Source organism: Amphiura filiformis, chromosome 13 (assembly GCF_039555335.1).
Source record: "Amphiura filiformis chromosome 13, Afil_fr2py, whole genome shotgun sequence".
NCBI classification, from domain to species: Eukaryota; Metazoa; Echinodermata; class Ophiuroidea; order Amphilepidida; family Amphiuridae; genus Amphiura; species Amphiura filiformis.
The window spans coordinates 47,235,385-47,251,306 of record NC_092640.1 but is presented as its reverse complement, the minus strand read 5'-3'; the positions used below and the strand labels follow the sequence as shown (position 1 = coordinate 47,251,306).

At 37.2% G+C, this 15,922-nt stretch overlaps 1 protein-coding gene across 1 annotated transcript; it reads right to left on the bottom strand.

Moving 5' to 3' along the window:
• Positions 1-2,212: 2,212 nt before the first annotated feature.
• On the bottom strand, positions 2,213-14,199 carry LOC140167721 (glutamine amidotransferase-like class 1 domain-containing protein 1). The gene is made up of 8 exons (XM_072191016.1): positions 14,190-14,199; positions 12,374-12,450; positions 11,437-11,542; positions 10,468-10,575; positions 8,982-9,082; positions 5,586-5,679; positions 4,788-4,899; positions 2,213-3,319 (listed from the first exon to the last, which is right to left on the bottom strand). The coding sequence occupies exons 1-8, from the start codon at positions 14,197-14,199 to the stop codon at positions 3,295-3,297; spliced, it is 633 nt and encodes a 210-aa protein (XP_072047117.1). The 3' UTR covers positions 2,213-3,294.
• Positions 14,200-15,922: the final 1,723 nt, after the last annotated feature.

Below are 15,922 nucleotides of genomic sequence, written 5' to 3'. Positions count from 1 at the left end.
AAATGTTCACATGGGGTTTTCCATTAGTAACAAGCCATGAATCAACTTTTGTGACAAGCATAGGCCTACTTTGTGACTTTTGAAAAGGGCAGTTTTTGCCTTCAATTTAGGCTCATTCAGCCCTGAACTCATGGAAATCTCTCATTTTCACACAGCACTTAGTAAACAGTCATATCATTATTTCAAAGTTAGTTTTGTTGGTACAAAATGAAACCTTACGATGTTATGACAACATGTTCAGAGGGGGACTTATTTCTTTTGAGGTGTTTAGTTCAACTTTACATTGGTAATGCCATCACTGTGTTTTATGCTGTGTAGCATTGTAGAATAATACAAGAGTGTGAAGGTGTGTGAAAAGACGCTATTTGACATCACTACCAATCTCACTTATCTCATGTGCCCCGGGGTGGGGGGGGCACTATAATGGCAAGGAGGTATCAGGTGCATCTAAAGATTCACATAAAAAGGGTATATCGACCACTGTACATGCATGCGTAACATGAATAGGGTATCAAATTCATGTAAAATTGGTGTAAAAGGGTATGTTTTTGGAGCTATAACGTGCTTAGGGTAGTTTTGCCAAGTTTGGGATTTTGTGCTTTCTCCTTCAAATGTTACACAAATCTCCTGAAATAAAAAAAAATTAAAAATGTGATGAAAACATTGAGCTGATCAGAGCCAGGGTGCAAAGTACCCCTCCCCAAGAACAAAATGCTGATAAGAACAAAAATCCACTTAATTTATGTAAAAACATTGAAAATCACATATTTTGAAGGAAAAATTCACAAATGTTCCAAATTTAGCTCCTGCAACCCTCCCCCAAATAAATCCTGGCTACGGGCCTGGCCGGGGGCAGATTGCCGCATGCTTTCAATCTAGGCCAATGAAATGGCATATTTTAAAAAATTTTTTTCAGAAGTTAGGCTCAAAATCAAAAGGGCAAAATATCTTGTAGTAAACAATATAAAATTTAGGGGAAAAATCTAAAAATTGTCAGAAATTTTACAATATGTTTCAAACAACATGTGATCATAGAAAAGCATAAAGGAAAGACTTTGACACAGTGGGCAATTCCAGTTGAAATCCACACATCGCCCATTGGAAGACACTCTTCAAATGGGATTCCCTGAATGGGCAACTCCACCGTGTGGGAGATTAAGGTCATGTCTTCCACAGGAGGTGTATGATTTTCATCTGCAATAGCCCATTGTAGACACAATAAGGGACCGTTCACAAACACTTGTTAGGGGGGCCCCCGATGCAAAAAAATTTCATCACAAAAAATATTTGGGGACCCCATTTTGGGTCTCAAAATTTCAGAGCCCCCTTTTGACATGAAAATTATGGGTCAACCCATAGAAAAGCATATAAACTCAATTTTTCCATGAAAATTTGTGGTCAATTTTCAGCCCCCCCTTAGGAGGGTCAAAACTTTTAAGGCCCCCCCCCCATTTTGCATCAGCCCCCATAACAAGTGTTTGTGAACAGTCCCTAATCATGATACAATTGTATATACATGCAGTATTTTGAATTACTATTTACATTTACAGGTGGGTAGCCAGAAGGGTCATGCATTAATACAATAACCCAATAAGGGTCCTTATAAACCCTAATCCTTTATAAACCCTAACCTTCAACCTGATCCATAACCTAAGCCCTAATCCTAAACATAACAGTACCCTATTCCTAAACCTTACTCCGACTCTTACAGGCCCTAACCCCCGGCTCTAATCTTAACACTGGCCCTAAATCTAACCCTATCCCTAACATTCTCCCTAAATGCTAATCCTAACTTAAAATGCAGTAAACCCTATTTTATCCCTATTTGGACTAATGACCCTTTAAATGGACTGTTCCCTCATTAACATACAAGTTATATATATAGATCAATAATTAGAGAATAAATGATAGGATTTTGTCTTTTGCCTATCCAATATCGTGTCATAATGGATGGGCTGGCCAATATTTTTATCGTAGTGGATACCGGTGCAAAATCCTTCATTTATTCTCATTCTTATTCAGTTTTAATGTAATTTTTGCGAGAAAAACTGCCTTTTTCAGAAAAAAATTAAGTTACTTTTGTGAGGACATCCCTGTTGTTTTAAATGAACGAACCCATCACGAACATCTAAGCCGCCGAATCGCGTTCTTGGTTCTCGCCATACGTGTATTACTTGAACGCATTATCGCTAGCGATCATTGAGGAGCAACAAGCGTGCTGCCGTTTGCGTGGCGGCGCACGCCCTGACTAATATCACTATCAACTATTGTGAGATATTATACACCAGAAAACCAATCAAATTACGTGAATTCTTTACAAGACGCACCCATTGAATAAGAATGATGTAATAAACGCCTCCAAAATCAAAGTCTCAACTTGTTTTAAAGGTTGAGCACAAATAATTAGCAGTAAGATTGATAGATGTCAATGTGAATGGTTTTCAATTGGAACAACCCAACATAAGACTTCCTATTGTGTTCATCATAGAGTTATAATAATGAGCATGCATGTTGGAGATTCTGGTCCCTAATCATGCTCCTGGACCATAACTCAATGACATACCTTATAGATGAGGTGACATATGACATCAACGCTATTGTTGCCCATCAGAATGCGCACACACATTGACAGGCAAACAGCAGGGATCATGCTTTTATTGAACCATTGCAGTAGCTACATAAGTGTGTTGATGCATATCAATGCATTTCGATAGCTGTAGCAGTGTCCGATTCACCTATTCGGTAAATCCCATAAGCCTTTGCGGGTAGACCAGAGATGTCGTCATTTGATGTCATGCCGATGTGCACATCGTTTAGGGAACATTGTTACTGTGTATTTCAAAGCCGCGAAGTAAGCAGTAACTATGTGCGCATCGATGTGATGACATCACAGGTCTATACGGCAAAGGCTTATGGGATTTACATTTATCAAAAAAGGTGAATTGTTGTAGTCCAGGAGCAGAACCCAGAATTGTTTAAGGCTGTTCAATACTTTCACCAGGGAGAAATGGGAGTTTTGAGGGAGGAATCCAATTTTGGGGGTCTTGAGTGGGAATCTGAATTTGTTATTTAAAGCATTGGGGGAATGTTGAGTTTTAAATAGAGAAAATCGATCAGGGAAAACTGTACACAAGCAGAAATGCAAAATTTTGTGTAAATTTTTTCTTCAAAACTCCCATTCTTCCCCTGGTGTCAATATTGAATGGTTTCTTAGTATTACATTGAAGTCTACATCTTGCTCCAGTTAGGCAAGCAAAATGATTCACAAGTCCCTTGGTAGTAGTGACAAGCTGTTCACTTTGTGAGTGCCTTTCCTTGTCTGAAAATGAAGAAAAAACAGGAAGAGTATGCCATACATTAAAGTCGCTTCAGAAAAAGTTTAAATTGGAAGAAATTTGGAAGAAAATATCAGATCTATTGCACAAAACATTTTATATCCTTAGAAATTGCATTGTGTGTGTGGGGGCATGTGTTTTGCATTACTTCCGAGACTCAACATAACAACACACCGAGGACCTTGTACTTTACGAAGACCTAGACACACGTCCTAGCAATGTATGTCCTTGTCAAACAGTGAAAAATGAGGTCTTATACCCTACTACCCCCTTTAGCCATTTTAACACTTGTTGAATTGGGTATCACTGAATTTTTGAGCACTTGGCATGACATCACAGGCCTAGAATGTTGGGCTTTTCCATTTAAAATCCACATTATCCCTGTGGAAGATTTTTGAAATATTTTTCACAGGGGTAGTATGAGTTTCAATTGGAATGAACACATCATGTGAATTGCATACACCCTCTGAGAAAGATTCAACCTGAGTCTTCCACTGAGGGAGGGCAAGTTTCAAATGGAAGATATTTCCAAAATCTTCCACAAGGGTGGTGTGGATTTTAAATTGAATTGCCCATTTACACTGCGATGTGCACCTCATACAGCCTGCATATAGCATGTTGCATAGTAAAAAGTATTCACATTCAAAATCATAGCTTGATTTTAGTACTTGCCCATTGAGAGTTGTAAATGCTGGGCAAGTCATAAATGATTGATGGAGGTGGACCCGATGGGGAAGCATGGTATAAAGGAGGGGAGTGTTTGGTATACACTCCCTGTACAAAGGGATATACCAAGTATAAAATAAAAGTACCAAGTATATAAAGTATACCAAAATTACCAAGTATAACATATTATAGGTCTGACCCATACTATATTGCCATCTCTCATTATCTGGACAACATTTGGTACACTCTCTGTACAAGATGGTTCCAAGTTCCCCCCCCCCCCAAGACTTTTTAAATAAAAGTTTTTATGAAATTTAAAAATTATGCAAATTATCGATTTTACAAACCTAGTCCAATTTACAATGTCACACATTGTTGTGTTCGGCAGGGCCATCACTAGAGGGGGAGGGTCGTCAAAAAGTGACTGTTGTACATGTAGTCAAATCGATACATGTAGGATTGTCAGCAAATTACAAGTTAAATATTTAAAAAAACTAAATGTAACTAAATGTGTACTTGTTCTCGACTTGTGATGTTGTACGATTTTGTTGTATGCTGAACTGTAATATGCTGTACACCCCCCCCCCCATTAAATCCAGTTCGATCACAATGCCTCATATGTATAAAAAGATTCAGTTTTGAAAGCAGTACTTTAGTTCATTCAAATCTAGCAAAGCATAGGCCAGGTCTACTCATTGTTTTATAGTAAAACTTTCAAAACTGCGTCTCTTTCTTACAAAATGACCCATTGTGACCAAACACAGTGATGTGTGATATTGCACTTACCTAGCATTACAGAGAAGTATCAAGTTTTGCACAGCTGTTAACGTGGAGGCTTCGTTCTGACCGGTTATTATATTTCTATCTACCACTACGTGAACACCATCTGGTACACTACCTGTACAAGGGATATCAAAATTACATAATAAGAATATAAGATAGCCTTTAAGACTTGAGAATATACAAGTATGCATATTGTCGTACGGCCATATCTCAACAGGCTGTGATTTTTTTTATCATTGTCATCTAATTGTGACAAGATAGTCTTCATGCCTGTATTAAGATGGCAGTCGAGTCCCAGTTCTCCTTCTCTAATTCTGTGGCAACCACATAAAATCACATAAAATGTCTTAATTTGTCTTACTTAATACGCGGCTTTTGGCTTAGCTCATCTATAACATTAACAAGGGTGCCAATATCTGAATTTCGATGATTTTACGATCCTCAAGATGAGCAAATCACTGAATAGGGCTTTAAGCGGGTACTACACCCCTGCCCAATTTTGTGCCTATTTTTGCATTTTTGCTACACTGGAAATTTTATTTCAGCACAGACAACAGTTGTGGAGTTACAGTCAAAAATGAGGGAAAACCAATATTTGATCAATAAATCAATTTCTACTTGCCTTGAGTTGCTGAATTTTCAGTGCAGTAGTTTTAGTCCTTGCCCCTATAATATACATATCTATAATCTTACTTGTCACCAATGCGCTATCATTTTTGAGAAAAACGCAAAAATAAGCAAAAAATTGGCTAGGGTGTGGTACCCCCTTAACAAAATTTAAAAACCTTAGTTTAATCTTACCACTGTAATTAGCACCATTATCTTTAACATAATCTTCTATAACGATGGGAAGGCTGGCAAAACCTGGTGTCCGGGCTAGCTCACAAACCGACGGCTGTAGGGAGCAAAAAGAGGCAGAAAGACATCAAGCATGAATAAAGATTTTGGGGGCACAAAAAGACATTCACACAACACATTTGCACATGGGTTTTGTTTAAAATAAAAAAGGAGACTTACACTAGCTTCCAGAGAGGCGGCACTCCTTGCTAGATCGATGCACGCCCTGTTACTGAGGATCATAGGAGGGACTTTGTATGCACTTCATGAGGATCGCTATGCACCAAACAAAGCTTGACCCATAATCAGTCACTCATATTGCCTGTTATGATTGTGGGATGATTGAATTGGCCAATGTGCTATTTTTATTTAAAATCCACACTACCCCTATGGAAGATTTAGCTAAAGTCTTCCACGGAGGGAGTATGAGTTTCTAGAATAGACAATTGGGTACCTTCCATTTGAAATACTCACTCCAGTTGTGGAAGATATACAATGATATAGGTAAAGCCATAATACATGGGGATTATGGGTTTCAAAATGATTAACCAACCAATTATGTTTGAAAATCATACTACCTCTGTGGGAGATATTTCCAAAATCTTCCTCTGTGGAAGATATTTCCAAAAACTTCCACAGGGGTAGTGTGAATTTTAACTGGAAGAGCCCAATAACAACCTCACTTCCATGTTTATGCTGTGTACGCTCACCCCGGGCAAGAGAGTGCCATTCTTCTCTGGAATCTACTGTAAATAAAATGATGGCTACTTTAACCCCATTTCTTACCGAGCCCCTGATTGGTTAATTACATGATATAATCATCTGAGTGACCAATCAAAATAGAGCTTTTAGATCCCCCTAAATCTTTTAAGCTTAATCCTCTTCTGCCCTACTGATTATTCTTACCATATCTCTGATTGGCTCAATACATGTACATGATATAGTCATCTTTGTAACCAATCAAAGTAGCTCTTAGCGGCCGATAATTTGGCAGGTAGTGCCCATATAGGGTTAAAATAAACAAGCTGGCTGGTGAATTGTCAGTTTGACACAATCTTCTCAATCAGCTCTCAAGTCAAAGGTACAATCAAGAGTTTACATATAACTGTACACAAAAAGTATCCGTACACTTAAAACAAAAGCCATATCTTAAGGGGACTCGATCTCTTGTGCGTAATTATAGAGGGCCAGGGGATTCACTCTATCATTAAAAAAATTATTTGAAGAAGTCAAAGAGCCCTAGGAATAAAAACTGTAGTGTAATTCACGCCCAACACAACACAAAATATGGTACCTCTCGCCCTTTTTTAGGTCAAGGCTATTTTTACCATTATGCAGCGAACCATTGTTGAAGCTATTTCACATACATGTACAAAACATTCTAAAGAAAGAATGAGGCTATATACTGTTGAAATATCTTTTGTTGATTTCGAATGATAATGTCATGAAGTCGTAAATTTTAAGGTCAAATTCCTAAAACCAAAACAAAACATTGCGAAGCAGATAATTCCCGACTTACGCAATTTCATCATCACATCAGTGTCTTTATTATTTGTTTGAAACCTTTCCCAAGCGTTAAGTGCTATTTATGCATAAAAGCGGCTAATCTATCTTTACAAAAGCGTGTCTTTTTTAGTAAACAAAAGGCTAAAGATGGCATTATGAGATTTATCTTTTATCATTACACTCCTCCGCTCAACTGCCACCGTGGCTGAGCGGTAAAGCGCTAGCCGCGTAATCGAAGGAAGTTTTCTTCAAAATTCATGATCGCATTCCGAAATGAGTCACTTGTCGGTAAATCATGTATCGTATCCTTAAAGACACTTAATATAAATTTCCAAATAAAATAATCATTAGAAGAAGAATTTTGTTCTGTGTATTTTGATACCTCATTCCGCATGATGCAACTTTTCCCAAATTATACCAATTTGAATGAAAAAAGAGAGCATGCATTTCAAATGTGACAAAATTTACATAGTCCTAAACATGCTAATTATGAGCACACCGAGTGAATGTTGATATGTCATGTTGTAATGTGTTCCCAATACAATAGCTGGTCGGAATCACCCTGAAGGAGGAAATATCCTAAATTTGCTATTTGTTACTCATATGTTGATGTTTTTAACAGTGGCATAGCGTCATAGTGCCCCCCCATCAAAAAAATGAAATTTTAAAAAATCCGACAGGAAAATTGCAGAAAAACGGCTTGTGCCACCCCACATCAGATCCGGTGCCCCCCAATCATAGTGGGTGCCCCCCAATGTGATGACCCACGCTATGCCACTGGTTTTAATGCCAGTATTTAAGTGTATACTCCTTGTAAATATCCAACCAAGAGTTTGATAAATAGCACCATCAGGGACAGTGTTTACATTTAGTTATAAATTACTATAGTTCTACATGCCATCAAATAACCGTGTGTAACTTACCCCTGTAAGGCAGTAGCCAGCAAGAGCCCATTTATTGATATTCTCTAACCACCTTGTGTAACTTACCCCTGTAAGGCAGTAGCCAGCAAGAGCCCATTTATTGATATTCTCTAACCACCTTGTGCAGGGATTGAGTTTTAAAGGCGTATGAGTGCGATTTTTTTTTTTTTTTAAGTTTTTTATTTTTATTTAGAATGTCCCAGGAACTTAAAAATGTCCCTGGAAATATTTTTAATTTTTTTTTTTTTTTTTTTGAAAAAAAAATTACAAAAATATTTTAAAAAATTATAAATTCATGTTCAAAATAGGCAAATTTATAATTGATGTTCACATTACAACCTATTTATGAAGTAAAGAAGCATACAAAACAAATGCATTTTAAAATCATTCATGGATTATTATGTGAACATAATTTACAAATTTGCCTATTTTAAACAAGAATTTATAATTTTTATATTTTTTTGTAATTTTTTTTTTTAAAATAAAAAAAAAAATTCCAGGGACATTCTAAAGTTCAGGGACATTCTAGGACATTCTAAATCCAAAAAAAAACTAATTAAAAAAAAATTACAAATGACACTAGCAATAAGTCCAAAGTCCAGGGACATCTATGCAGTATACACCATTCATTACCCCAGAGCTTTTACCATGGCCATTTAAAAAAAGTACATGTATGTTGTCACAATTGCTAAGTTTTAGCTGAAAATGAAATCATAGTCATACACCAGTTTTGAAAAAAGCACACCTTGGTTTATTTAGGTGTGCGATTTGCAGCACACCTAAAAGCACACCTCGGGTTATCCAGGCGTGCGATTTACAGCACACCTGTCACATTGCAAAACTCAATGCCTGTTGTGTAACTTACCCCTGTAAGGCAGTAGCCAGCAAGAGCCCATTTATTGATATTCTCTAACCACCTTGTGTAACTTACCCCTGTAAGGCAGTAGCCAGCAAGAGCCCATTTATTGATATTCTCTAAAGTCTGTACCCCACAAAACGCTGACACTCCTTGACCAACTGCACATATGGGTTCTAAAAGGAGAGAAAAATGTAATCCAATGTCATGATAAATGTTTATGCATTGTGCTATTCCATTTAAAATCCACACTCCCCCTGTGGAAGATTTTGGAAATATCTTCCACAGGGGGAGTGTGGATTTTAAATGGAATGAGCACATTAGGCAGCTCCATTTGAATTTCATACACCCTTTGAGAAAGATTCAACCTGAATCTTCCACAAAGGAAGGGCGAGTTTCAAATAGAGTTGGTTAATTTGTTAATTCCATTTGAAATTCATACACCCCCTGTGGAAGATATTTCCAAATTCAAACAGGGGGTGTGTTGATTTTACATGGAATAGCCTCATGTTAGATTTTGAAACTGCATTTGTAGAGGAATCCAAAAACTTGACAAATATTCATCTCATTGAGGTTTCTGTTTTCTAGGTCAAATTTCATGACTTTGTTTATTTTTCATTTTCTAAAACCTGAAGATTCCATGGAAATCTGATTTAAGTTCTAGCAATACTAACTAAAGATCCAATATGATGACTGGCGTCGTGAGATTGTGGTACATCCTTGATCAGGGAACTAAATGGCAAAAAAGGCAAGTAGGAATTGAAGAAATAAAACATGGGGTTTGTTTGAGCCATATCCTGAATGTACATTCAAAATAGCCAAAAAGTTGTTTGAGATAGATTCAGAGGCAAGTTTTGTTGATACCTGCCCAATAGATGGCACTGGCCAACCTGGCAAGAGCCATCTGCCCCCTCCCCACATATACGCTACTAAATGATTATGAAATGGACTATTCCAGTTGAAATAAATACACCCCCTATGGAAGACATGACCTTAATCTCCCACACAGGGGGTGTAACAGGGGGTGTAGATTTCAAATGGAGTTGCCCATTCAGGTAACCGCATTTGAAATTCACACTCCCTCTGTGGAAGATTAAGATTGTGTCTTCCAAACAGGGTGTATAGATTTCAACTGGAATAAACCAATTCTCTGTGATAAAATCCCCATTTTTGATTCTCTAAAACTATTTTTTTTAAGGGGGTACTACACCCCTGCCCAATTTTGTGCCTATTTTTAAATTTTTCTCAAAAATTATAGCTCAATGGTGACAAGTAAAATATGTATATTATAGGGGCAAGGACTACAACTACTGCACTGGAAATTTTATTTCAACACAGACAACGGTTGTGGAGTTTCAGTCAAAAATGAGGGAAAAAACCAATATTTGATCAATAAATCAATAACTACTTGCCTTGAGTTGCTGAATTTTCAATGCAGTAGTTGTAGTCCTTGCCCCTATAATATACATATCTTACTTGTCACCAATGCGCTATAATTTTTGAGAAAAATGCAAAAATAGGCACAAAATTTATCGAGGGGTGTAGTACCCCCTTAACTTACTTTTCTCAATGATGAAATGTTGCAAGATTTGAGCGAGTTGAGTGTTAAGAGCTAGATCATAGAGAGCACCTGGACAGTCTACCACTAATAACGCTGAGTAACGAGATGCTGTGAATGAAATCATTAATTATTAAGGGGGTACTACACCCCTCAATAAATGTGTGTCTATTTTGCATTTTTCTCAAAAACTAATAACACAGTGGTAACAAAAGTTATGTATATTATAGGGGCAAGGAATCAGTTACTACACTGGAATTTCAGTGAATCAAGACAAGCGGTACGCTATTTATGATAAGAAAAGAGGTACCGCTAGGATGTACCTCATTTCCTATCATATTATACTGAACCGCTTGTCTTGAGTCACTGAAATTTCAGTGTGGTAATTGGATTCCTTGCCCCAATAATATACATAACTTTTGTTACCAGTGTGTTATTATTTTTTACAAAAAATACAAAAATAGTCACAAATTTACCACAGGGGTGTAGTACCCCCTTAAAATACAATAAAAGCGATGATGTTACACTTCCATTGAGAGAGATATTTCAATTTTAAAATACAATTAAAATATGAGAAAGGTTTTTAACACAAGTCAACATATACATAAATGACAGCCAGTGAAAAAATTTCACTGACCATCCAGGATTTGAACCTGGGACCTTCGGATCACCGGACCGATGCTCTACCAACTGAGCTAATGAGTCAGATAGAGAAGAGCAGTGATGTTTTTTCACTGGCTGTCATTTATGTATGTGTTGACTTGTGTTAAAAACCTTTCTCATATTTAATTTACCACATAGTTTGACTTTATTTCTCTGTCACAATTAAAATAGTTGTAATAGCTAGCCCAACAACTATGTTTGCAAAAGAGATGTCTTTGCACTGCATGAACTAGGAAATTATACTGATCCAAGATTCACTGCCCTGTCTAGTATACCTCAGAGAGGGTAATTTTTTGTTGAGTTACTTACCAACGACTGTGTCTAATTTGATTGGTGTTGAGAATGGCTTGGTACGGAATTCATTAAGCCATCTCTTGCTGCCCTCATCCTGATTAGCAAAATCTATTGGACGACCCTGAAACAAACAAAACCATACTTGAATTGGAATATTCCAGAATAAATCCATATACACCCTCTATGAAAAACATGGCCTTATCCCCCACGGGTGCTGACTGTCATGATATATGTGAGATTTTATGCCTTTTTGTACTTTTTAGCCCATTTATAACAATTTTTGCAAGTTGCCTTGCCCCTTAACCCCGAAAAAAATTACTGCCTGACATTATCTGATATCATTGTAAGCTACACAGATTTCTCTATATTATTTGATTTTCTAAAAATCACTCAAGTTCCCACAGATTTGGGCAAATATAGACAAGTTAAAATGGTGGCTATAACCAGGGGCATAGTCAGCTTTTTTGGTCACTGCTGGCTACACTACATGGCTATAACCGTATGCATCAATTTGATTGGGGAGTACTACCGCTACCGGTATGGATATTTTGTATTTGTGTCCAAGCAGTTTTGATCACAGTTCTCCATAGAAAACAGTTGGGTTTTGGTACAATGTTTCTGATAGGCCTGGCTTGCAGATGAAAACATTTATAATCATTTCACTCATCCTGTAGAGGCGACAATTAGCACCGAGTGCATTAAAATTTAACTCTCTTCACAAGGTCAAGGATGTCGACTGCAGACGACAAGTTTCTTTTTTTTTTTTTAATTCAAAAATTTCAGAAAGATAAATTTTCATGACCATATTTGGAATCAGCATGAAAAATGCATTAAAATGAGTGCAAACAAGCCTAGTATTGATTCAGCAGTTCTTAAGATAGCTCTTGATATTTTGTGAAAATATTTCAAAACGCAGAGCATTAAGTATTTGATCTAGCGGTGTGGTACTCACCTCTGGGGAAGCTAACTGTACACTAAATGCTGAATGGGTTAAAGTGAAAGCATGGATGAAGGATTGGGCGGGAACACCTGCAAAAAATTAGAAGAAAAAAATAAGTTTCACATTAGGTTTCACTACCTGAAGAGAAATGATCAAAACTTGAATTCCCTCCTGAGGTTAGTATCTGTAAATGAATTGACAACATCACCAGGCTGTCATTATACTAGAGGCAGTATATGACACACATGGGGCAATAAATTACATAAAAATGACCTTTTGTGGTACTAGTATTCAGTTCCCAGGAAGCGAGTTTTGCCTGAGGCAATTTGTGGTTAAATGTTGATCCCTCATTATAAGAGTTATTACCGTCGATTTGGTTGAAAAAGGAGGTGAGACATGATCAATTCTGTTCAGGCAGTAAAACCTAATGATAAAAATCTATCAGTCTTTACTTATATTTGACCTCAGACGACCCTGAAATGACATCATTGAAAACATGATTTTCACATTGCTGTTCACTTTCACCAAGTTGTAAAATACAACAATTTTTTTAGTAACTTGACCTCAGATGACCTTGAAATGATATTGGAAATATTTCACTATCATTGCTGAACCACATTCACCAAGTTTTATGAAAATCCAACAAAACTTTACCTCAGATGACGTTGAAATGACTTGGAAAAGTTTGACTTTTCTAGTACCGTATGGTATAACAGTTCATGAAACCAAGTTTCATGAAACTTACTTGAGAACTCTAGCTTCAAATTTGCACTCGATAGTTACGCATTTGATGCTAGAGTGAATATGTTGTTATCATTTATCGGTTGCGGTTGGTCAGCTGTGACAACGGATAGCATCGGATAGTGTTTATTAGTTAATGTTAAAATTTGGATGAAAGTTTATTTAGTTAAATTCTGCATCATTTGAGTCCCGGGGTCACTCCCATTGTGGCCTGTACACCATCCGCGATAATCAACTTTTGAAAAGCACCCTAAACAAGGATTTAACCCTTGGCTAAAATGACACCCTAAACAGGGATTTCATTCCTAACATCAAATTTCATACCCTAAATTTCATTTCTGCGTATTTAGAAATTGCAATTTTGCTACCCTTTTTTCCAATTTTTCGTGTTTTTGTCACTTTAATCACGTTACGCTCGTATCGTGCCTACCCACTAAAAACGACCCTTTTACACGTTTTCATTATCGCGGATGGTGTACAGGCCACAATGGGAGTGACCCCCCTGGGATTTGAGTTAAGTATCCAACCAGCGTACATCAGATCATGCAAATACATGTATGATGAAATGCTTGTTTTTGTCATCTTTGAGTTTTACTTTGTAATCATGCATGATTATAAATCAACAAACAGTGATAAATCATCATCATCATCATGCATGCATCATGATCTGATCATGCATGTCATGACAATGAATGACAATAGCCATAGGCCTTTTAAGCATCATATTCCGCGGAGCGGAAAGACACCAAATTGGTGTTTTATGACCTTTGACATTCTTTTGTGGCGAGTGACATGGTCTTTCAATTCACGCCGAGTGTCCTTGACAGGCATGACTATGCTTCAATCCGGGGGTCACTTACTACTTGACTTGCTACGCACCCGCGTCCAAGAAAAACATTTAAAAGGGTATGTTTTTCACCACACAGCATCATCGACGTCTTTTTTAAAACGGGGTACTTTTTCAGAAGGCATCGCCATTTGGGGGTCCTTTTTCAGCCAAATCCTTAGACGTTTAGGGTACCGTATTATTTGAGTGAGTTTGCACTAAATTTATAAAAATCACCATTATTTAATTGATTCATGTTACCTTTGTGCATGTTTTCTTTAATATCTATAGGTCTGCAACATCAAAATGACACCCTAGGTATCAAATTAGCTCATTTTCCTGTTTACGCCACTTACATGTAGGTATAATATAATTTCTCAATTGACGCCATTTATTTAGAGTATGGTTTTTGAATGTGCTACGCCATTTAGGGTAAGATTTTGCATGTGTTTCGCCATTAAGGAGTGCAATTTTGTTATGTGAAAATTCGCCATTTAAGGGTGCTTTTCAGAGGTTGTCGAACGCGGGTGGGTAGCACTTTTGTGAGAGTGACCCCCCGAGGCTTCAATGACAATGGTCATGAAAGAATTCAAAAGATAACCTCTGCCCCAATAATCCCGAGCTATTGTCTGAAACTACTCCTTGGAAGATGTATCATAAGAACTAAGTCTTCAAATGATAGTCATATAACGACCAATAGATAAATGACTGACTATCATTGAAGACTGTAGGTATGCTAGGTGAATTCAAATTTGCCATCAAACTGCATCATTTTACATATCAAATTAAAGCCATTGAGTAAAGAAAGCCAAAACTGAAAACATTTTTGTCATAGCACTTTCCGTATTCAAAGTTACATCTTGTCAAAGATTGACTTTCAATCAAAAAAGATTCTGCTAGCAAAATTCCCCAAAACGGCATTTGGGTGTTTCTAGATCTTAGTCTCATTGGCGATAGCAGCTTTTTTAATGGAACTGCTATCAAAATCCTCTAAAATTCCATGTGCTTGACGTGATTATCACCATAAAAATCATATATTTGGGTCAAGTGAAGTATAGAAAACATATTCATGTAGGTTTCCTTCACCGACCTGTTCTCGAAAAAAAAAAAATTCAAATTTCTATGTAAATATGCATTGTGTTTGGGCCCCGGTCTCGGCGAATTTCGCTGACTAGTAAATGTGTTAACTAAGGTTTGCCTGGGATACCTAAAGTAGGTATGCCAGGTGAATTCAAATTTGACATCAAACTGCATCATTTTATATATCAAATTAAAGCCCTTGAGTAAACAAAGCCAAAAATGAAAACCTTTTTTTCATAGCACTTTCTGTAGCAAAGTTACATCTTGTCAAAGATTGACTTTAATCAAAAAGATTCAGCTAGCAAAATTCCCCAAAACGGCATTTCGGGGGGGTTTCTAGATCTTAGTCTCATTATGATAGCAGCATTTTTAATGGAACTGCTATCAAAATCCCTCTAAAATTCCATGTGCGATTGTATTATCGCCATAAAAAATCATATATTTGGGTCCAGTGAAGTATAGAAAACATATTTATGTAGGTTTCCTTCTTCGGCCAGTTGTTTTAAATTTCTATGTAAATATGCATTGACATTGTCGGCGAATTTGGCTGACTAGCAAATGTGTTAACTAAGGTTTGCCTGGCATACCTACCTAAAGACTGAGTCTGAGTAGACGTTCGCCTTTCGTATCTCTTTCCTTGTTGGAAAGGTATAACGTTGAGGAGATAGGAACATGTACAGAAGATCCGGGACCTACTCTGCCATGTTTGGCTGAGTAACGGTACATGTAAACAAACCAGGAGGTTGAAATCGTCCTCCTCGCCGAATACGAAAGTCAACGTAATAGTACGGCACTGACCTCGATCAATCATTGAAATGCTGTCATTTTTTGTACTGGATCGTTCAAGCATCTCCAACAAATTTTTCAACGTAAGTGCCTCTGGCCCTAGTAGAAGTAAAAACGGATACTATGGC

Bases quoted from the DNA above. Each gene is read 5' to 3' on its own strand.
- LOC140167721 (XM_072191016.1), bottom strand. The intron at 11,543-12,373 runs GTGAGTACCACA...TGTTTGTTTCAG, and splicing joins TACAGTTAGCTTCCCCAGAG to GGTCGTCCAATAGATTTTGC. The intron at 9,083-10,467 runs GTAAGTTAAGGG...CTCTCCTTTTAG, and splicing joins ACATTTCATCATTGAGAAAA to AACCCATATGTGCAGTTGGT.